Source organism: Calonectris borealis, chromosome 2 (genome assembly GCF_964195595.1).
Source record: "Calonectris borealis chromosome 2, bCalBor7.hap1.2, whole genome shotgun sequence".
NCBI classification, from domain to species: Eukaryota; Metazoa; Chordata; class Aves; order Procellariiformes; family Procellariidae; genus Calonectris; species Calonectris borealis.
In genome coordinates, this window is record NC_134313.1 from 78,105,904 (window position 1) to 78,127,215 (window position 21,312).

The 21,312-nt window shown below is 38.8% G+C and overlaps 1 protein-coding gene across 3 annotated transcripts in view; it reads left to right on the forward strand.

Annotated features, from left to right (window-relative positions):
* DDC (dopa decarboxylase) overlaps positions 1-21,312 on the forward strand; it is a 62,010-nt gene that overhangs the window by 36,492 nt on the left and 4,206 nt on the right. For all 3 annotated transcript variants that reach the window (XM_075142379.1, XM_075142381.1, XM_075142382.1), the window contains exons 9-13: positions 714-781; positions 5,009-5,085; positions 8,905-8,924; positions 9,656-9,754; positions 17,077-17,178. In XM_075142379.1, the coding sequence (XP_074998480.1) occupies positions 714-781; positions 5,009-5,085; positions 8,905-8,924; positions 9,656-9,754; positions 17,077-17,178 (366 nt within the window). The remainder of the gene's footprint in view (positions 1-713; positions 782-5,008; positions 5,086-8,904; positions 8,925-9,655; positions 9,755-17,076; positions 17,179-21,312) is intronic.

Below are 21,312 nucleotides of genomic sequence, written 5' to 3' on the forward strand. Positions count from 1 at the left end.
TGTTAACACACAAAACTCGGACAAAGCCTTTCCCACACGATGTCCATCTTACCTACCTGGGTTTCCTCTGATGCCACGCCTAAACACGTCAAGTGAAACGGGCCTGTTGCATGGTTTATATAAAGATGTGTTGTGAATGCTTCTTCTGTGTTGGTTTTTCTTTTGACTTAGATGAAAAAATGACTTCTACTAAAAGTAAAAAAAAAAGTCATTTCGTGGTCAGTTGTAATTTTATGAATGAATGTGATATGCAGATTCTGAACTAAAGATATCATTTGTCTCTATGTATTAATTTTGTGTGTATATGTTTAATATTCTTGGAAATAGAAAGCTTAGTAAATTGCTTTTGGAAATTGGGATATGAACCACAGTGGATGTTCCTGAGTATGCAGATTTTTTTTAGTTTACACTGAGATAGATCCTTTTCCATAACATATCTACCTAAAAAGTATAATTGTTAGCAAATGCTCAAAACGTTGATAATACCGATAGCCCAGCTGCACACCTAACCTGAATTCCATCCCCAAAATAAATGAAGATTTAACTACAATAGTTATTAAGTAAGGTGACATCAGCATGAACATTATCTGTAAAGCCCCAATTCAGGAATTCATTTGTAGTTAAGGTGTACTCAGACAATTTGACAAAGTTGTATCGTTAGCACATGGATCCTTTTCTCTTTCATAATTCTGTTTTTATTTATCCATTCTCAGTTTGCAGATTCATTTAACTTTAATCCTCACAAATGGCTCCTAGTGAATTTTGACTGCTCTGCTATGTGGTAAGTATTACAGTAAAAGACAACATTACAAGAGACAAAAATCGCACGTTCAATTAGTCTGCCTTTCTAGCAGTAGACATTTATTTAAATTTCTCTGTTGAAATGAGGAGTTCTGGATAGCTTTAACTCTTGTAAATTATTTACAAAATTCACTCTTTCATTTAATCCAAGTTTCAAAAAAGTAAAAATTTAGAAATAGGCCTGTTGCAGAGAGAGAGAAATCCTGAAAAGTCTGCAGATTCATAGTTGCTCCATTTTGAGACTGTTTAAAACATAAGTCAAAAAACTTCATTTAAGGATGTTAATGCAATGAACATCATGCTTAACACAGCTTTTTATTCTTTTCCATAAAATTTCTTTTTGTTTGAGCCTTGATTCTTTCAAAAACCTTTCTGAAAATGCTTGCGATTTGTCTGATGAAAAGCAGTTGTTATTTATGCAATTTTGTACTGATTTTCAATTTCCCCAGATGACAGCAGAGATGACATTTTGATATAAAAAGATGCCAAAGTAGAAACCAATAGACATGCTTTGAAACAAAGCAAAGTATCATAGCAGTAATAATAGCAGTAATAACATCCCATAATATGATGATCCTATTGTGTCCCAAACTGGAATCTCCAGAACCCAGTGTCTATCAGCATCACGACTAGTGATATTTATTAGCAAAACAGCTATTCAGTGAATGCAGACTATTTATCAAAATAAATGAAAACATTAATTTCAGTTATAATAGAACAAAATTTGCAAAAATGAAAAAAGAAGGAAAAACTGAATGTTAAAAAGACGAGACTAAAACATCACCCAGAAAAAGGTCACCTTATTTAAAAGAAGAATAAATGTGAGACAGTGATCACTCAGTTGCCTTTGTTTTACCTTTGGCTCTTTTAAAATCTTCAGCAAAGTTGACTTTTGCACAAGTATGTATATTATTCAGATAATACATTACATTTTTGAATTTAAGAGTTTTGCCGATGTAGGCAGGCACTTCAAATATCCTAAGCCATAATTTTTCTTTTCCTTAGAGTAAGTGGCTTACATTTTGATCCTGATTCATCAGTAGTGGCAGTGATTAACCCATAAAATGCTTGTTTTCATAGGTAGGAAGATTCCATTACAAGGAATCTCAAGAGACCTTGCAACATGTCTCCTTACTCAAAGCGCAAGCTTCACAACTGTAGCCATTCTATCTTCATTTCAGCAAGGCGTTTATGTATAGGTGTTATTCACTTAATAAAGAATGAAGTATACATTTAAAGTTAAACTCTTTGTCTTGAAGCCAAATCCATCGTCCCACTACTTCTAAGGCCCATGTCCAAAATTCACCTCTCTTACCAACTGTAACGCTGCCTGAAAAGGTGACAGGTAATAATAAAGGATGAAGGAACCTGGTGAGAAAAAGTAACTGTGAAGGATACGTAGTCCGCTTAGGATCCATGGGAAGTATTAACCATGATATTGTAATAATACGGAAAGAGTTCAATAAACAGTGAACACCATTTCAGAATCAAATTAAGGTGAGACCCATTGATGGACAGGCTTCTAAATCACCCAGGCTCCCCAGCACTTTCTCCAATAAACACTCCCATTTCTTTTCCCTACAAGTTGATTGAGATAATCTAGCCATTAGATCTGTAATGTGATTATTTAACTACTCAGTGCAATATGTAGCACTGATGTCATCTGGGATTTGGAGGCACTTTCATTGTAAACCTTCTGTAAAATATTCTCAGACTTCTCGAAGTACAGAAAAGAGGAGTCAATTTTCTATAAAAAGGAATTTAATATAGCCACTCCGAGAAGGGTATATTTTCTGTGTTCAAATGTTGGTGTCCTTTAGAGACTCTGCCTTGAAACCACCAGTCAGTTTTGCCTGACTTGTTTAATTGGTGCTCTGGAATATTATACAATAGGAAGAAGTGTCTTCTTTCAGAGAGAGTGAAAATAATCATCTTACAAAGTCTTGGTATTCTTGCTTTTCTGTTACTCTTTTCAGGATTTAAGTGTTAACTTTTGATTGGGAAGGTGGTTTTAGTATTTGAAAGGAAGGTGCTTATAGGAAATGGTTTTCTGTAGATGGAAGTGAAACTTTCCTCTTGGTTTATAATATGAAGTCACTTTTGTGGTTATTGTATCTATCAGTTAAAATGGACAGAATAGAGTGAGGCTGTTAAAAGCTGCAAATGTGCAATCCAAGTAAGTCACTTTCACAAATTTTCATTGCTTTATTCACCAGGACTTTTATTATGCATTTTGTATTATGACCGCTTAATATGTGACTCTGTGCCACTCAAGCTAGACCTTAGTAGGTCTATTAGCATAACATCAAGCCTTAAAAAAATTCTAGTTTATCAACAACATTTTTGAGATATGTATTCAGGATCCTTCAGTCGACCAGGGGTATTTTGCAAAGAAAGTTAAGAACACCACTTCTATCCATTACCAGACCACACAAGCACTTACTGCCAAGAAGTTTAAATACATAGGGTGAAATCTAGACATGGTGTGTAAAGGTGCAACTCAACTGGTTCATATACATTGATGTCCAGGCTTTAGATTTATTTTAGTAATCCTGTTAGATAGTTTTTCACGGTTGCCAGATTAAGAGCTGTGAAGTCCCCAGATGGAACAGACACCATCTTTTAAAAAAGCAGTAACATCACCAAGGAAGCGCAAGATGACGGCGTTTTTCTAGCTTCTAAGCGAGCAGATGTTCCTGCAGAAAAGTTATGTGTTCCATTGTTTAGCACAGCATATTACAGGAGAAGGAACAAAGCTCTCACAAGACAACTAAAGATATTGCTTGTAACTTGGGTTAGTTGCATATGGAATGAGCTACTGAAACATGAATATATCAAAGTAATCAAAGATACCAAATAAACTACAGTAGAACAACTTCGGGTTTGTTCACAATATCTACCCTAGTTAAACCTGCTTTCAGACAATAGTTTCTTCCTTCTGTCCACAGGATATTTTCAACACACAAATAGATTATTTATTGTTTTTACTGAGAGTATTCTGAATGTCTTGTACTATTTTTCACGTGCATAAGCTTACTTACCTTCAGCTATGTACTTTCCATACCTGAAGGCAAGTACTTTGTTAACCTCGGTCCTCTTCTGACCATTAAAGTGAGAGGAGGGCTTTTTGTTTGTTTGAATAAGATGTTTTATGAGCATAGTCTAGATGTGGATGAGACTGGGAGTATGTATTGGCCTGTGCATTTATACGTACACACTAAAATACTGGAAATTAGATTTTTACTTAGAATTTTACATTAAACCATTAAAAACCGTAAAAAAACGGATGGACAGAAAATCATAAAAGGTTTGGACGTTTGTCATTTAGAGTGTCGCCGTGTTGACATTATTATTGCTTACTTTGTGAAATATTTATACGCTTAATACAATTATGTAGCAGTCTCTCCCTTTTTGATTTCTGGTTTCTTCTTTTTCTGCCTCTCTAAACCCCATCATTTGTAGAGGTGAGTCAATCTTACACACAGAGTGAAGCATAAACCAGCAAAATCTTGTTACTACCCGCTGGCAAAATGTAGCATATTCTTTCTAAAAAGGACACATTGGCTTTTGAAACTCAGTCCAGTTACACCACCCACCAGCTGGCAATAGTAAGGGATGCTTCTCAGTTTCGCGTGGTGCTGCAGTATATCTGTCAGTAATTGTAGGTTGGATCCAGCTAAGGGCAGGGTGGCACAAGAGGGAAGCCTGAGTCGGACCGGGTGGCTCGTCCCTACCAGTGGCTGCTGCTGCCACCACCGCAGCATGGGCAGACAGTGGCCAGCACCCACAAAGCCTCCGCGCGGCTGTGCACAGCGTCTGCGAAGGCACAGCTCTTCCCACACAGCTTTGTACTGCAGTAATTTCAAGGCAACTTCTGTTGACTGCAAACATTAACATTGCTTTAGCTAGTCTCACATTCTGGTGTGAGTGTCTATCACCATAAAAAGATCCTCTGTGCCTGTTTCTTGTCTGTTTTTAAATATGCAGTCGTGCAGTCAGGCTGCCCGTTCCTGCTGAGCCTTACACTTAACTACTTGTAAATACAGTACTGATACGGCTGTGAAAAAGCACTGAAAATGGCACAGGCTGTGCTCAGGAAGTACGCCAGTTTAAACACATTCAATTTGCCTTTACTTCATATGGAAATGTAATCCCTTAGATTTTAATTCTTAAATTTCTCAATTTGATCTCTTTCTTCTTTGTACAGGGTGAAAAAAAGATCAGATTTAACAGGTGCCTTTAAATTAGAACCTCTTTACCTGCAGCATCACCATCAGGAGTCTGGTAATTTTATAATTAAATGAAATTATTATCATCATCATCATCATCATCATCATCATCATCATCATTATTATTATTATTATTATTATTATCATTATTATTATTATCATTATTATTATTATTATTTTGTTTGCACACTGATATTTAATAGAAAAAAAAGGATTTAAGGTGAAAACTGAAATTCCTAAAACTACCTAAGTTGTTTGGGAGCCTATTTCCTTTTTCAAAGTGCCGCAGGGAGTTAAGCTTATTAAAGTGCAAACACATGCCCAGTGAGATTTTAGTTAGTATAAAAAGCAATTGATGGAAAGCCATTTTATAAAGCATTATATTAATACTTTTGTATTGGGATTTCCCCAGCTCCAGATTTACCACTGACTCTTTGTAGGAATGTTGAGAAAATTCTTAACGATCTTTTGGGAGTCAGATAAACATGTTATTGGGTACTGTGTATCGAGTCCCTTCATCTGCCTTCCCCAGCATATCTTTCTCCAGGATGATTTCAAGATCTGACTTTTTTTAGGGTTTTTAAAGTCTGTGACCTTTTTTCTTAGCGATGCATGCAAGCTCTGATTCAAATTTTCAAATACCCATGTCAGAAGCAAACATGCCCTGAAACCGCAAAGAAGGGATGAGCTGTGTTTGATATCTGTGCTCTATTTTGAACGATAGCTGCCTGGGACATGATCCTGTTGCTCTCATGTTCTTACAGTGATCGTAGAGCAGGAGGTAAGTGCAGGCTGTCTGTCTGTCTTGTACCGAATGCTCACGAAAGCTCTTCACAAAACGCTCACAAAGACCTTACAAATCTTAGGCCCCGTACAAAGCTCCTTAATGGATTAGTGCTGCTCCTTGCACATACCTAGCAACTGCAGAGTGGCATTTGCCATCCTGAAGCCTGTTTTTACACATTCGGTTAAGAACTGATTAATTGTGAAGAAGGTCACAGCAGTCCAATGTCAACATGTGCTGCAAGTTCCCTCATAACTTTCTCAAGAGGTGGAATCACTTGCCAGTGCTTACCAGTCACTGTCTCATATCTTTCATGGAATTGCTGGTGCTGATCTGTGTTCAGAAGTGTATCCCGAGTATTTTTCTCTCTGTTATGCCTAGGAACTCATTGACATTTAAATTAACGCCACCCAGAGTTCCACCACTCACTAAAAAGCCCTAGGAAAAACAGATTCCTGTGCCTTAATCCTGAACTGGCAGACATTTTGCATTTTATTCCTTTTCTACATTTCCAAGCAATGCAAATACAGAACAGTGCAATAAAGAGGAAAGTGCAGTGACTCTGGAGCGGAGGTTCACCCTCCAAAGGCTAGACTTGTTAAGAAGAAATATATACTGGTTTTTGCCTTTTAAAATGAAAAGTACAAGTTATGGCAAATGTACTTATATGACTAGCTTTTACTTAACATACATGAAAAATACTTATCTTGAGAAGAAATAATACAAGCTTAACTAAAGTGAAAATATGTCCTTGCGACAACGGACAGTGCTGATGCAAGAACTTTAGGTTTTCCCCGAGCTAAATAACACCAGAAGAAAATCAAACCTTTCTTAAAACTAGGTGAGGCCACCTAGTTGACCTGAAAACTTTACCTCCCCGGATAATAAGTCGGATAAGAAGTTGTTCAGCCTTCGTCTTGCCTTCAGAAGCTGTGATAGTATGTTATGTGATCTGGACATCATGATTCCAAATCGATCAGCTGATCACTAGGAGTCTAGCAATGCCAAATTTTTCTATGCTCTATTCCCATTTGGGATCAGTTTTCCAAAGAGCTGGACAACTCTTTTCAAATGCAAATGCCTCTAGTTAAACTGTTAAATCCAATCCACACTTATGCCTTCAATGAAAATAGTCAAATTTGCAAAGGTGCTAGGCTGTTGCAGTCCCCATTGATCCCTGTGTGATTTTATGGGATGTCAGCACTCCTGGGCATAGGACTTGTCGCACGGAGGGTCTTATTTTCTAAGTATGTCTCAGGTCTGAGAATTCCCATCATGGTTTACAAGGCAAATGAGGTAGCATTTTTGAATTTGCTCATCTCTCACTCAAGAATTTAAATGAGCGGAAAAATGTATCTATCTGTGAGCAATTGCTCTTAATAACCATTTGGCAATTATGTGTGCCCCCAAGGGGATAGTCTTTATTTTGTCATTAATTATAATTTTATGTGATTTGCACCATCACACCAGGAAGATTATACTAGCTTGCCTGGCAACCCAGGATATAAGTCAAATCCTAATGGCAGCGTTAGAAGAATGCGGCTTTATACTCTATTGTGAACGCCACATATGCTCCCACAATGCAACTCCTCCTGGTTAAATACAGATGTAAGACTAAGGCTTGTAATCAAGGACTAATCACTGATTGCATTCTGCTTCACAGCTTGTGAAAGGCGTTGTTGTGGATCATTAGACATAGGCCCTTACCGGAGCGTAGGATTATTTATCTATCACCAGTTGCTTTACCCTCTTCGCTACCAGCCTTGCAGCTATCAAAGAAAAATGGCTGCCACGGTGCAGAAGAATATGAATGTTATCAAATTACCTCGTTACCGAGCTGAGGCAACCATGTCCGTTTCCTGAAGTCCAGAAACAGGTTAACGATTGTTGGTTGCTGTGTGGTTCGTTTCATCTGGGAAATAACCTAGTAACAGGCTAAAGAACCAAATGGCTATATGTTGCAGGGAGGGAGGACCATGTTTTTTCTTATGTTTTGGCTGCGTAGATGAGAGAACATTGGCAAGAGAGCTTGTAATGCAGGAAATACAGTCTTTTTGCCCCCAGAAAATACAAAGGCTGAGAATAGATGACGTAAACTGGTCAAATTCAGAAGCTACAGTTCTGTATAGTACCATGCGGTTCATAATTCCAGGAGCACTTAGACAGCACTTTTCCTTGGAATTTAAGTACATACTTTCCTATGACGCTTATGCTCGGCTGCAGAATAATAAAGCAGAATAAGAAAGCTAAGCAGATGCTTCCGCATTTTCCTAAAGAAGTGCTTTAGATTTTAGGTCAGTTTAATTTCTGTCACTGGCTTACTGCAAGTAATCCAGCTTTGTGTTGCAGTTTCCTTTCCTGTGAAATCAGTGTAATTGCCTGATTCAAAGAAAAGGTAGATGCATCTTGACTCTCTGTGCTCATACAGCAGATAACTAATAACGCCTTCTACTTGCCTCCCTGGACTGCTTTTGTGGCTTGGTCAATCTGTGTTTGCAAGGGGCTTTCACTACATCAAATGAAAAGCCGTAAAAAAAATGCAGAACACTATTCTCCAAACAGGAGGAGGTCCATTCTGAATCAAAATTTCAAGTCACTTAGTAGACATGCTGAGGAATTAACAACAAATATACGAATGAGTATAAAAGGGTGGTCAGAAGCAGAGAATGAGTGATGAAGTGAGTTTGGGGATTCTGCAAACCGTTTCAAACAAAATTAATAATTCCCATTTTATCTACTACTTCTTTTCCTTACAAGAGGAAAAGAAACACAGTATTTAGTCCATCATCTCCACAGGATCTGAAGTGTAACAGAAAGGAAAATTGTGTTTTTTCTCCTGAAAACTGTTTCATTTGTTCGTGGTATATTCTGACTAGCTAAGGAACGAAGCTTACTACAAGCACCTTCATTTAGCATGCTGCCAAGTATCCTGCTAGGTATTTAGTGGTCCTGTTGATACTGATGATGCTGAAGTTTGTAGCAAACATAAAGGATAGCTAAGATACAGCTTTTTCAATAGCATTAGAATGATGGTTCTAGGTTTTGCCTGTTGTGACGAAGCAATGTGAACACTTTTTCTTTAACTTTCAGGCCTTGTAACAGACTATCGGGTAAGTACAGCATCAAGGTAATAATTAATACTATTACTTGTCTACACTGATATTTCCAGGACTTCTATTTTCTATTACTATCATAAACCTCAAAACCTTATGTTTCTTTCCAGGAAGGATGCAGCTTGTGAAATGTTTAACATTCCTCAAGCTGAAACTTTAAACTCTATTTTTTTGAAAAAAATTGTTTAAAAGCAGAAATCATCTTGCATGTGTAATATCTCAAGGTTTAGGCAGTAGAAAGAAATGTCCTAAAGATTTTTTTTCCTTAACAGAGTGAATAATACATTTTTTTAAATGCACTAGTGTTTTAACCTTCAACCAATAGAAACACGGTTGTTTTGAAATGGAAAATGGACCTGTCATTGTAGATGCTAGCCCCACAACTGTAAGCAAGCCAGTGTACATGGGCTTCTAAGATACCTATTCTTCCAAAGCCTTCGAGGAGAATTCAGGATGCGCAAAGAGAATTTGATTTGCCTTGTGACCCTTCCATTCTGACACTAATCTCCTTTTCCAATTTCATTTGAAACTTTGGAGTATTAAACAGTCACACCAGGGCATTAACGAGAAATAAACATTTCTGTTATCATTTGACCCACCTCTAGCAACTGCCTGTAGGATGTGGCAATGCGGTACGCCTCAAAATCATTGCAGAATGTACAATTTCTGCAGTATCACTGCAACGGTGACTTCTAACGTGGGTGCCCTCCCTTCTCCCTGGCTTGCAGCACTGGCAAATCCCTCTGGGGAGGAGGTTCCGCTCCCTGAAGCTCTGGTTCGTGCTGAGGATGTATGGGATCACGGGTCTGCAGGAGCACATCCGCAAGGTGACTGGAATTTGCTTTCTTGGGTAACCTGTGGGACGACAAGGGAAAATGAGCTTGCTACCTATCTACTCTCCATGACTTTTGTACACAGCAGAAAGCACAGACAGCAGGTTTTGGATAGCTGGGTTCAGTAGGGGTACTGCTTGTTTGCCCCACATAGTATTACAATTTCATGTCACAGCAGGATTGAAACTGTCGTCTGTTTTGTGCTGATCTTTAGAGAAGACAAGTCTAGGAATTTGGAATTTCTGCAGTATGGGACCATAGTTTCCTCTGAAATTAAGCCAGAGCACTTCAATGGTTTCATTGGGTGAAAACATGTTTATTCATGACTTCTTTATTTTATTAATGTGCATGCATTGATAGCGTGTTTAGATTATGATTAAGGTTGTTGGGCTGCATTTATGACACAGTAACTTCCTGGGCATGTCTACCTCTGCTGTTTCTTTGTTTCCTGTTTAAAATTTGCCTTTTTTTAAAAAAAGGATGTGTACAATTTACAGTTCGTTAACATTGTTATGAATGAGTACTAAGTTTATTCTTGATGTAAAAAGAAGAAGGTTTTCTATCACTAAAACCCACACCTGGCGCCAGTTGAAATTATATATATATACACTTCCTCTGCAGCAGTAAAGTCAAATTCAAGCATACCTTTCATCTTGATGAAGTTTAGGGAAACTTCTAGTGAGGGGAGATCCATGACTTGGCTCTAAATATTTACAAAAATATCCATTAGCAAAGCGTCTGGTCTAATATACCAAACTCTCTGCAGACACACATTCCTTTCTGTTGTGGTACTAAACAGATTAATTCCTAAGAAAGGCTTTTTCCACTGTTGTAAAATCACTGCGTGAGTCAGTCTCTTTTGATTTGAAAAGGTTCTGGGATGGAGGGTGCCCTCCTTGCTTCTCATTTTTATCACACGATAATTTTCAACTGACTATACAGATATCTGAATTGGATTTTTGTCCTTAATGAGGCTTCCAGACATAAATTTTGACAATAGTGGCAATCCTGATGTTCTGTCATCCTTGTGGCAATCTGATACATACCCTTCTGACGAAAAATTGATAGAAGGTTTGTTATCACTTTACTAGGCTACAGTTTCTAGTGGGTTTCTCTCTCAGATTAAATTTCTGGAGACTGCAATTATTTTAATATGATGCCAAGTTTTTAAGCAGGGCTAAATCTCTCACTGGGAAAATAGAGGGTCGGAAACTCCATATTAATTACATGGCCTTTATCAGGCTGATTTCCACAGTCAGTATTTACATTCAACAAGTTCTCTCTTTCCCTGTCTCCCAGACATTTCCCTGATTGTCCAGCCAAAAAGCACTTGTCTTCCTATAATTATAGCCGAAGACCATTTTTTTTATACTTTCTGGATAACACAGTTCAGGAAGGCTAAGCAAATCAATCTTTTCTTAAAGATACTGACTCCGAAGTAAAACTCTAGTATGTTCCCTTATTTGTAAAGGTAATTCAGACAGCTAGATTTCCAAGGGCTTGTTGAATTGAGTGTGTATGTTTAATATTTCATTAAGGACTAAAGTGTTCCCTGGTGTACAGAGAAAAGTAAGTTATGACCTTATGTTTGCAACTTTGAAAGGGCAAGACGGGTAACAAAGTGCAGAATTTGGGTCACTGTATACATCTGTCAAACTGGAACCATTAAGTTAGTTTCTCCTCACCCCAACCCCCCCGCCCAATGATTAAATTCAGTGGGTTCCAAAGCAGCTTTTAAAAAACGTCAATTCTATCTCCAGCATCTGTTGAACTTGAATTTCAAGAAATAATTGCATTTCATTTGCTCCTTCCTCTAGCAGTTCCTCTAGCAGTATTTAAGATATCTCTTGCAAGTTTGCAGTCATGTTGGTAAAGTTATGTCAGTAGCTGCAAAACAACATTTTTAAATATGTTGCATGTCTTGCCCATTTTCCTCTCTTCTCAGGACTTATCCTTGGTTCCTGATTTATTGTGATGGTTGTTCTTTTGGTAGTGTGGTAATGAAGTGTGTAAACCAGCCTGACACTGGTTTATAATTTGGAACTTAACTTCACTTGTTAACTTCACTTTAACATTGCTTGTCCCAGTGCTTGGCCTTGAAAAGTTGCTTTCTTTTAAGCATGTTGTAGCGTCTTGCAAATAACAGCTTTTATAGTCCCATTGCTGGCAAAGGCAGTCCTTAGAGAGAAGAGCTGGTACGGTGTTTTGTGTACTTGGGACTTCCTGCTGTGTTTGAAGTGAAGCCCTGTAGTTGCCAGAATTACTTCTGAAGCTGCATTTATTACGGTGGGTCACAGAGTGGGCATAGGTAGAATGAGAAGAGACCTCGGAACAGTGGCAGAAGGAGGTTCTGCAGCCTTCCTGTGGCAAGCAGAGTGGCTGGGGCTGGGGAAGTGGGAAGAAGTTCTCTCCCTCTGTTGTGCTACTGAGGAGTTGCCCCAGGGAAAGGGCCAGGCACAGAGAGTCAGGCAGAAGAGCAGAGGTTTGAAACAGCTCCTTGGGCTGGAACCTGGGGAAGGGGATGCCTATGTTTGGGATGTCGCATGCAGCCGTACACCACGTAGCTTTCACGCGTCAACATATCTCTGTATAGCGCATGTCATTCCTGTTCATGCTATACAACAGCGGCTAAGGCATGCCTGTTCAGATGCAGGGCTCGGCCTCACTGAGAGATTTGGGACCCAAGGTTTCAACTCCTTTCTGAGTTTATACAAATCCCAATATAGATGCTGTCATCATCTAGGAAAAAAAAAAGACGCTTCAGCTCCTAAGTCATAGAAAACTGTAGGAAGATTTATTCACTGTTTATAGACTTCTAGTTAGGCTTCTTTTGCGCAGCCAGTTGCTACTTATAAAGTGATTTGAGATTTTCAACAGTGATGAGCTTCTGACATAATACTGAGGGAAAAAACACTGCATAACCTTAAGAAGCCACCCGATTTGCTGTGTGCTCAGCGAGCTTCTATAGGGAAGACCAAAGATATCTGCAACTCTCTCTGCACAAACTTTTCTTTTTTTCTGGATGTAAACTGCCACAAAAACCTAATCGTCTCTTTCTTTCTTTTTTTTCTTTTTTTTTTTTCTTTTTTGTTAGTATGTTTTAAGAAAAAGATGTTGGTTATTTTTGCAGCCTTAAGGTGTGCATCAAAATGACTAGATAACCACTGCAACCTGGCATTTGCTTGTACTGAGGAAGGCACTTAGGAACTAAATATTCCTGGGAGATGAGAATGTGTGACTTGGATTTAGATACAGTAACTTCTTCTGTTTTCCAAACCTTCCAGTTATGCACTCCTTTCCCACACAACATGTAATATTAACCTATTGCAAAGTATAGGTTTTAAAGCAGTGGTAAAGGGGAAGACAGTCATCTCTGAAGGATGTGGGGAGAGAAGAAAACAGATTTTGGAGGTAAGTCCCAAAGCCACAGAGGAGATGTACAAAGAGGGCAAAACCAACAACCATAACAGTCTTCTGGACTGATTCCAAGCACTCGGAGTCAGTATAAATGTGAAACCCAGATGGTCCATTTATAAATGGCCCATTTGCAAACTGCTTGACCATATATTACTCCTTTGTCAGTTTAAGTCCTCTCAAAGAGCTCAGAAGCAATGTTAATGTTTTTGTATGTGATTCCCCACGAATATTCGGACTCAGATGAATCCTCCATAGGACCAGAAGAAATCAGTGTACCGCATACTTCTTTCCTTGCCGAGGATAATGAATTCCATTAAAAATTAACAGCAGAGACCAAGAAACTGGAACTGTGCAGAACAGCAATGCCAGAGGTAGCATTTCAACTGGGGAGAGGCACAGTCCAAGTGGCTGTTGAGGAGACTCTCTTGACAGCATTTTCCTTCAGAGTGTAGTGGGATGTGAGCTAAGGCAGGCAGAGAGCTGAAATCTATAGGAGGAAAAGTATGAAGTCATCAAGGCTAGGCAGGTATGCTTATTTGCATATACACATTAATGTACTCTGATGCTTCAGAGAGGCTCCCTTCCATCAAAAACTATTTCAGTTCTTGAAGGCTTTGCCCAAAAATCAAAATTCAGTTTAACACCTCAGTGCTGGAGCCTTTATATTTATACTTATATTTGTATTTATTTATACTTATATTCACACATATACAAATACAGATTTTTTTAAATAGGGACCACATCTTAATGTCTCACAAGTTTACTGCTCCCGTTAGTCATTATGTAAGACATTTCCCTTAATCCTGAATAACCAAATGAATTAGATCCCTTTCTTTTTTCCCTTGTCACTGCAGAAGAGCAATGGTTATTTACCTGACATAGATAGTGACACACAAAAATTCTTTACAAGCTTCTTTTCTTCAATCTGCCAAATTTCACTGTGAAGAGAAGGGCTGGTATTCCGTTCCTACATACCAAGACTCTTCAGGCCACTAACGCAGTCCATGTGGTTCCACTTTGGGGACCCACGCGATAAAGGCATTGTCCAAATGATATCGCTAGAAACAGTATGTGGGTTGGTTTGTGTACGTCCACTTTTTTGTTACACTCTATAACAGCGTTAAATAAAATAATTTTTAAAGGTTAAATAATATTTGAACATCAACTTTAAGTTAATGATGCTAGGGACACAGCGTGACACAAATGTCACAATCAAAAGCATTTGGAAGGTTAAAATATCCGTAGGTCAGGCTTGGTATGTACACATTCAGCAGAAAACTGACAACAGCCTGTCAGTTTTGACCTCTCCTTCTTTCCTATCCCTAGTTTCAGGGCCTGTGGTTCTCCAAACAGGACTTTATTTTCACAGATTACCTGCCTGTCTTGAAAAGCACGAAAGCCACACGTGTCCTCCTGTGAGTTATTGCTGTGCCCACACCCGGAGTGTGGGTGCAGCTCTTGGACTCGCTGAGAGGCAGGTGTGATACTTAAAAGCCCCTTGGTTTTACAGAGTTTGAACGTCCAGGCTTCATAATGTTTAACTTTATTGAGTTTAATTATGTTTGGTTGCAACAATCTTTCTAAAAGCCATTCAGGAGAATAGCTTATGGTCAAAGGTGCAGGGCCTTGGGTAATCGTGTTAAGCAAAGCTATTACAGGTGAAACTGCAGTTAAATCGCCACTTTCTCGCCCGTCCAGGTCTGTATAAGCTAAAGCACTTGGTGCCTCCCAGTGGCTTTACAAGTTATTGCTACTTGTTAAGACTCGCCATGGCTGAAAGTACTTGCATCCAGACATGAATACAAAATACTTCCAGAATTTTGTGTTTTACTGAATATTCTCTATTTTTCCTTGCTTTTGTTTCTGTGAAATTCCTGAAAAATTCTTTAGTGCAAAAAGGGACATAAATACCTGCTATAAAATGTACAGCATGGGTCCGGAGTTTTCTTGTACAAACACCTCACAGTAAGACGAATCTTGCATTTTTCTTTTATTCAGTTCTTACCCAGTAAATTTTGATTAAATTCAGTTGGTGATTACATTCAGCTGAACAGCTGTGAAATTCTCATCTCATTGAACATGATTCTTTTTATGACTTTGATTTCCAAGGCCTAGGATATGCAGTGTGAAATTTTGCAGAGCTGTGTAAAAGACATCAGCTTGGTTAAGGCTCTAGACCATGAGGATAGGAAGAGACAGTAGAAGATCATTACAACACGTGTGCATGTTTCACGGACGTTTTCCATGCACTTATGCATACAAGTATATCTGTATGTATACATATACTTCTGGCCAATTTTCATAGCTGTAAACTCATGCTATTTATATCAGCAGAACATTCAAATGCCTTGGAAAGGATTGGGCATTTTATTGGTCTCATTCCTGACTCAAAGAGCTTTCAGTCTAATTTTAGGAGGAGATGAGAAATGGATGTAACAAACAGCAGGGAGGAAGTGGTAGCAACAGTAGGATTGGCTGGTTGCACAGGGTACCAGTATGCCCAGTATGAAGGTTTTGAATCAATGTTTTGATGCAATATAAACAATGCTTTCCTATTTTAAGAAATAAACAAACATCAGAAAGCTATGATTAAGATTGCAAAATGTGTTTTCTTTGTTTTTTTCTTTCTTTCTTTTCTGTAATTTCTGTTTTGCCTTGTTCTTGCCCTTTTGGAAGAAGTTCCTGTGAGATGAAACATTCCACGTCGAACCCTGGCCCAAAGGGAAATGTTTCATTTTTGCTTGGTATCTGTCCTTGAACTCGCAAAAAGGCAAAGTGCAAAGGAAGGAAAAGACATGGAGTTGTTTATTTTTACAAAATGATTTGCAATCATAAATACATAAAAGTTAAGGAACTTTTAAACATCATTTTAGATGTTGCTGATAATTTTTGGTGCAGATTGGCTATTGCATGAAGACAAACTATAATTCTAATAGCTGGTTGTGCTGTCTTTTTTTTTTTTTTTTTTTAGGGCAGTGAGCACTAAACAGTGAGACAGTGACAGCCAGTGAGAGGGGTTACTGCAGGTACCTAATGAGGATATGGGTTCTTTTTTTCGAGGTGCTTTTGAATTCATTTTCTGTTTGGGAAAAAGCAAAATGTGGTATGAGTATGCAAGCATCACTGACTGATGTTTAAGACTTCCCAGCTGGTTGTTAGTATGCCTGTTGGTATTTCTCCTATTTGTTTGATTTTGGAAGAGCACTGGTTTCCTATGCTTCAAAAGAATTGCTCTGGCTTGGTGTCCAATGACACTCTTTCTTCCCCAGTAACTTCTAAACAGGTCGGCTGAGATGTGCTATCCATTTGCTTAATTACACTGCCATCACCTTTCTTTTCAACTGACCCTGAGCACCCAGGTCAGAAGAGTGAGCAAGTTCTCCCCTCCTCATTTTAAGTTATTCTCATATTAAGTGAACTATTCCAAAAAGTGTATCCTTCCAGCTTGTTTTGCACTGGAATTGTGATCATTTTCTCTCTCTCTATCTGTGCATCTCCGCCTTTCCCCACAATAACATGTGGGGGAAATGCACACAAAATAACATCTTTAGTCATTCCCAGCCAAAATGGACAGTGGTAGAAAACCTAAAGAAGAATTATTACAATTATTTACTACTAATATGGTATCATGAGAGTTATAAAACTGTGCCGAAATGTTTCATTAAGAAACAGACTAGTACTGCCTAAGATAGACTGAGCTACTAAGATAGTAACGGCTCAATATGGTCTCTGGAAGTCATAAACGGGATGTAAGTTAACATAAACAGATGGCGATATGTCAATATTATCACATATCAGAGGAGGGAACAGCAAAAAGAATTTAGGGATGGAAACAATTCAGCATTGTTCTCTTGATGAATCAAATTTATACAATGTAGATACCATCTTTCTCTTCTCAGCACGTCAGGCTGTCGCATCAATTTGAACATTTGGTCCTTCAGGATGAAAGATTTGAGATCTGCGCTGAGGTTGTCTTGGGACTAGTCTGTTTTCGGCTGAAGGTGAGGCAGCTAAGACCTCCTATTTCTTCTGTCGTGTTTTATAGCAATACAATAACCTGCAATTGAATATAGTCTTTGTAGTTAATATACTTAACTATTTTTTAAGGAAAGTAAAGGGAGTTCATGTAGATTAAAGAAAGAAGCTTAAGACAAGTTTGTTAAAAATCAATCAAATGCTTAAGAGAAATGCAAGCATATTAGGGTTTGGAAATATATAGTCAAGGCAAACAAATGGTCTACCCAGTCATACAAAATGACTGTTACATTCTATGCTTGATGGGCTTTGATGAAGATGATTGTTTTAATATATTTCCCTAGAGACAGGTATATGATGTGTGAGAGTGTGTGTGTATATATATATAATGACTATCGTGGATGAAGAGTAGTAACGTTTTTTTGTTGTTTTCTTTAAAGAACGAGTTTTCATTTATAGAATCCTACCGTCAGGATTTGCCCATCCTACTGGGCAAATTGGAGCAAGTTATGAGTAAGAACAGGTTGCACGGAGGCCAGCTTCCCAACTCCCTTGGCCCTGGTCTGCTTTTTTTTGCTGAACATGACCCTTTTGCCCCCCTTGGCCTTTCATTCCCCAAAACCTCTGTAAGTGACGAGTTCAGTGGCATAGAGACCTTGCCTGACAGAAACTAGCAAACTCACTCTGCACTCAGAGCATAAGAGCTGCCGTAGTTGGGAGGGTTCACTTGTGTAATCAGACATTAAAAGGGGATCAATGTCTTAGGTAAGGAACTCATTTAAGAGAGGAGCTTGCAACTAAAGTCTCTGTAAAGGGCTGGATTGTGACACTGAATCTGAACACCTAGCAATAATAACAACAGCAGCACTGGTGTTTTCTAGTTCACACGATACCTACATGAGCTTTTTGCTTTTCTGAAGGCTCCCAAGTACATCTTGGCTCTTTTGGGTAGTGTGGTATTACTACTTCCCACAGATTCTTTTCTCAGTCATTCAGTTGCCCCAGTTACCTGAGTTTGATGCAACTGGCTGAAGGAGCTAACGAATCTTTAACAATAAGGTAATGGTGAATTCATCTGGAACAGAAAAATGGTTTTGTGTGAATTTATGTTGTTTAAAATACAAGAAAAAAAAGACCTATTGCTAGGGGATCAGGCAGATTACAGAATGCGGAGTTTTTCCAGTAAGTGGAAACATGAGTATAATTTCTTTCCTAACAAGAACTTTCAAAAGATTTTGAGGAATAGGTTCTGTGGCTGTTATTGCTCAATAACAAGATGTCGGTTGTTATCTGCTCTCTCACATGGAACAAGCAAACACTAGTTTTGCGGATCCAGAGACAGCTGTTAGTCAGTGCTCTACATTTGCCTTAAAGGAACAGTCCTGGTGAAATAGAGCATAGCAACACAGGAATTGTCACTTTTGATCAGACCAGTGGTTCATCTACATCTTTTCTCCTGTCCCTGATGATCCAGAGGAAAAAATCAGATCTATGGGGAAAGACAATTTTACACTAGGATGCAAATATTGGACACCTAGCTAAGAAAATTTTGGACAAGTTGTAGAATAAAGGCGTGATTCTGCTGAAAACCAATGTTGAACCAGCAGTGTTTTCATCGCTTGCCTTCCCTGTCCAAAAAAAGAAAACAAGACTAACAAGCTTTTAAGTGAAGAGCGTTTTACAGTTGTTCTTGCAGCTTTATTTGCTTTTTAAATGACGCTTTCAAAAATCTTCCTGTGATTTCTGTAATTCGTATTAACATGCATCTTAGAAGTAGGGTATTTGTAACTTTTATGTAGTTACCGTAGGACTAGGGGACAGGGGACTTGAACTGTAATGCTGCACAGATGTAAAAGTACGAAATATTTTTCCTTGCTTTGTTCTTGAGAAATCCTTTTTTGTTTTTTTTTGCTGAGCTGTACATTTTTTTTTTTTGCCTTTCACGCTGTTGAGCAGATGGACTAATAATCCATGACTTTCATATTATAACTATTTCGTCAAATGTATCATGCCAAAGGGTTGAGTTTTGGCCTCCTTGTCATGTCTGCAGATGAATACAAGCCAAGCTAGTCATTTCTCCAGGGGGGTGAGAATACTGTCTTATTGAAGCTGAGAGACTCAATCAGAGCTGGCTGCTGGCTTCTCAAAGCCCTGGGAGAGGATTAGGCACTGCTAACTTCCATTTGACGTGACACCCGAGCGTCACAGCAGCCCCTAGGTGCAGCTGTGAGAGTAGAACAGAAGAAAGATATATAAATCTTTCTCACTCCTGCTGAGGGCATTAATTAACATCATATAACCACTTGTGTTGCCTGAAAGTTAGTGCTATGCATTTCATATTAAAGACAAGGATCATCATTTTAATGATGGATCACCTGTGATAAGAAAGCAGTATATCGTTGTCACCAGTGGCTGACCCATAATGGGTGGGGACTTGCAGAACACCAAAGTTGGTCCTTTCTTCGTTAGGAGCAGTCGAGTTGCATAAATATCTCCTACAAGACGAAGGCTAAGCCATGAATTTCAGGCTCTCATCCAAATTCCCTCACAACTTCTGCTAAGTCAGAACACGGTTTTGACTTGGGTTCAGCTCTAACTCTAATATGATCCAAAACCACAAAATATGATCCAAAAGAACAATACATTTATCCTCGGTGCCAACGGGTAACTGTGTCTCCCTCATGCTTTGTTTTTGTATGGAAAAGGCTGAGCAGGCAAGTCACAACTGCACAGATTTGAGAGAACATGTTTTCTGATATGGATGTTTTCAAGAAGACCTATGCCGCTACCATACAGCCGGTACGCTGCTGGACAGACGGATTTGTCCATTTGTGACTCTTTTACCGCAGCCAGTGTTCAGTAAGGGAACACTGCGGTAAAAGCACAGGTGCTCCCAGCATCTCTTGCAGTTCTGTGTTACCAGCAGTGTCATAGAAAGAGTAAGGGCTGTACAATAGCTAAGATAGTTCCCCAAAGGGTAAAATTACAGCACTCAAGATCAACATGGTCTATCCTAAGCTATTATGGCAAACTGCCCAGCAAAGCTGAAGCCATCTCTCGGTCTGCTGATATAAAAGTTAGACAGACGGGTTCCTTTAATTTGGGTAACAAAGACTGTCAAAGATATGCAGCTAGCACTTCATCCTGTGTTGCTAAACCAGACAAAAATCCCAAGATTTGTGGGACCCCTCCTTTCATTGTTTTCATTTAAAGTGATTTACTACTGGTTTTGAAAATCTGGTGACATCTTTTGGTTTATTCTCAAATGCCAATCAACATGAACTAGGAAAACCGTTGATGCAACATTAGCTGAACCTGCAAAAGAAGCAGTACTCCTCCGTGCAGTCCTATTTCTTTTGAGAGTTGATATTAAGAGCGTACAGCTGCTCTAAGGGAAATCCTCACATTCACTATTTGAGCACAAGGAGAATGAAGTACACTAGAAGGAGATAAAATTCAATACTGCATGCATGTGGAGTCCCTCTGACCTTCTGCAAGATATTTAACATTTGTATCTTTGTTTCCTGGAATGCAGAAGACTCTACTTCCAGTGGGAGGGTCAGTTTACCACATTTCTAAAATCCCCCAAAAAACCCACTCTGCAGGATTCTGTGGCGGACGCTTCCTATAGGACTTGAGGCAAATACTTTTTTAATATGATAGTATGAAACTTACTTATGCCAGGGATACATTACCTTAACTATTTCTCAGCTAAGGGTAAGATTTCCATCTTCATATTCAAAAGACTCTCTCGCAGCAGCCATGCTTACGTGAAGACTCAAGGTTTGTTTTACAAATGTTAGTATAGTTCACTGCAAAACTTCCTCCCACGTTTGTTTGATTAGATCTAAGGCAAGTGTAATGAAATGGATGCAATAATGAATGCTTTTACATGAAGCTACATGGCTCACGACCTTAGGTCACAAAGAAGCAGTCAGCTATCACAAATGCCCCAGTGTGAACACTGCTTCTAAACCCCAGTTAATCCATAAGTCTCTTTGTGGCTGAAAAGTTCTCTCTTGTGCCGTCATCTTTTTGTAATCCTGTGATGGCAAAGCTCTGAGAGATGAGAAAGTGGCTGCGTGTTACTGGTGGCGCTTGGGCTTGGCTGCTTGGTGGGATTTACGTGTTCCAAACTGGCTTCTGAAACTCATCACCGT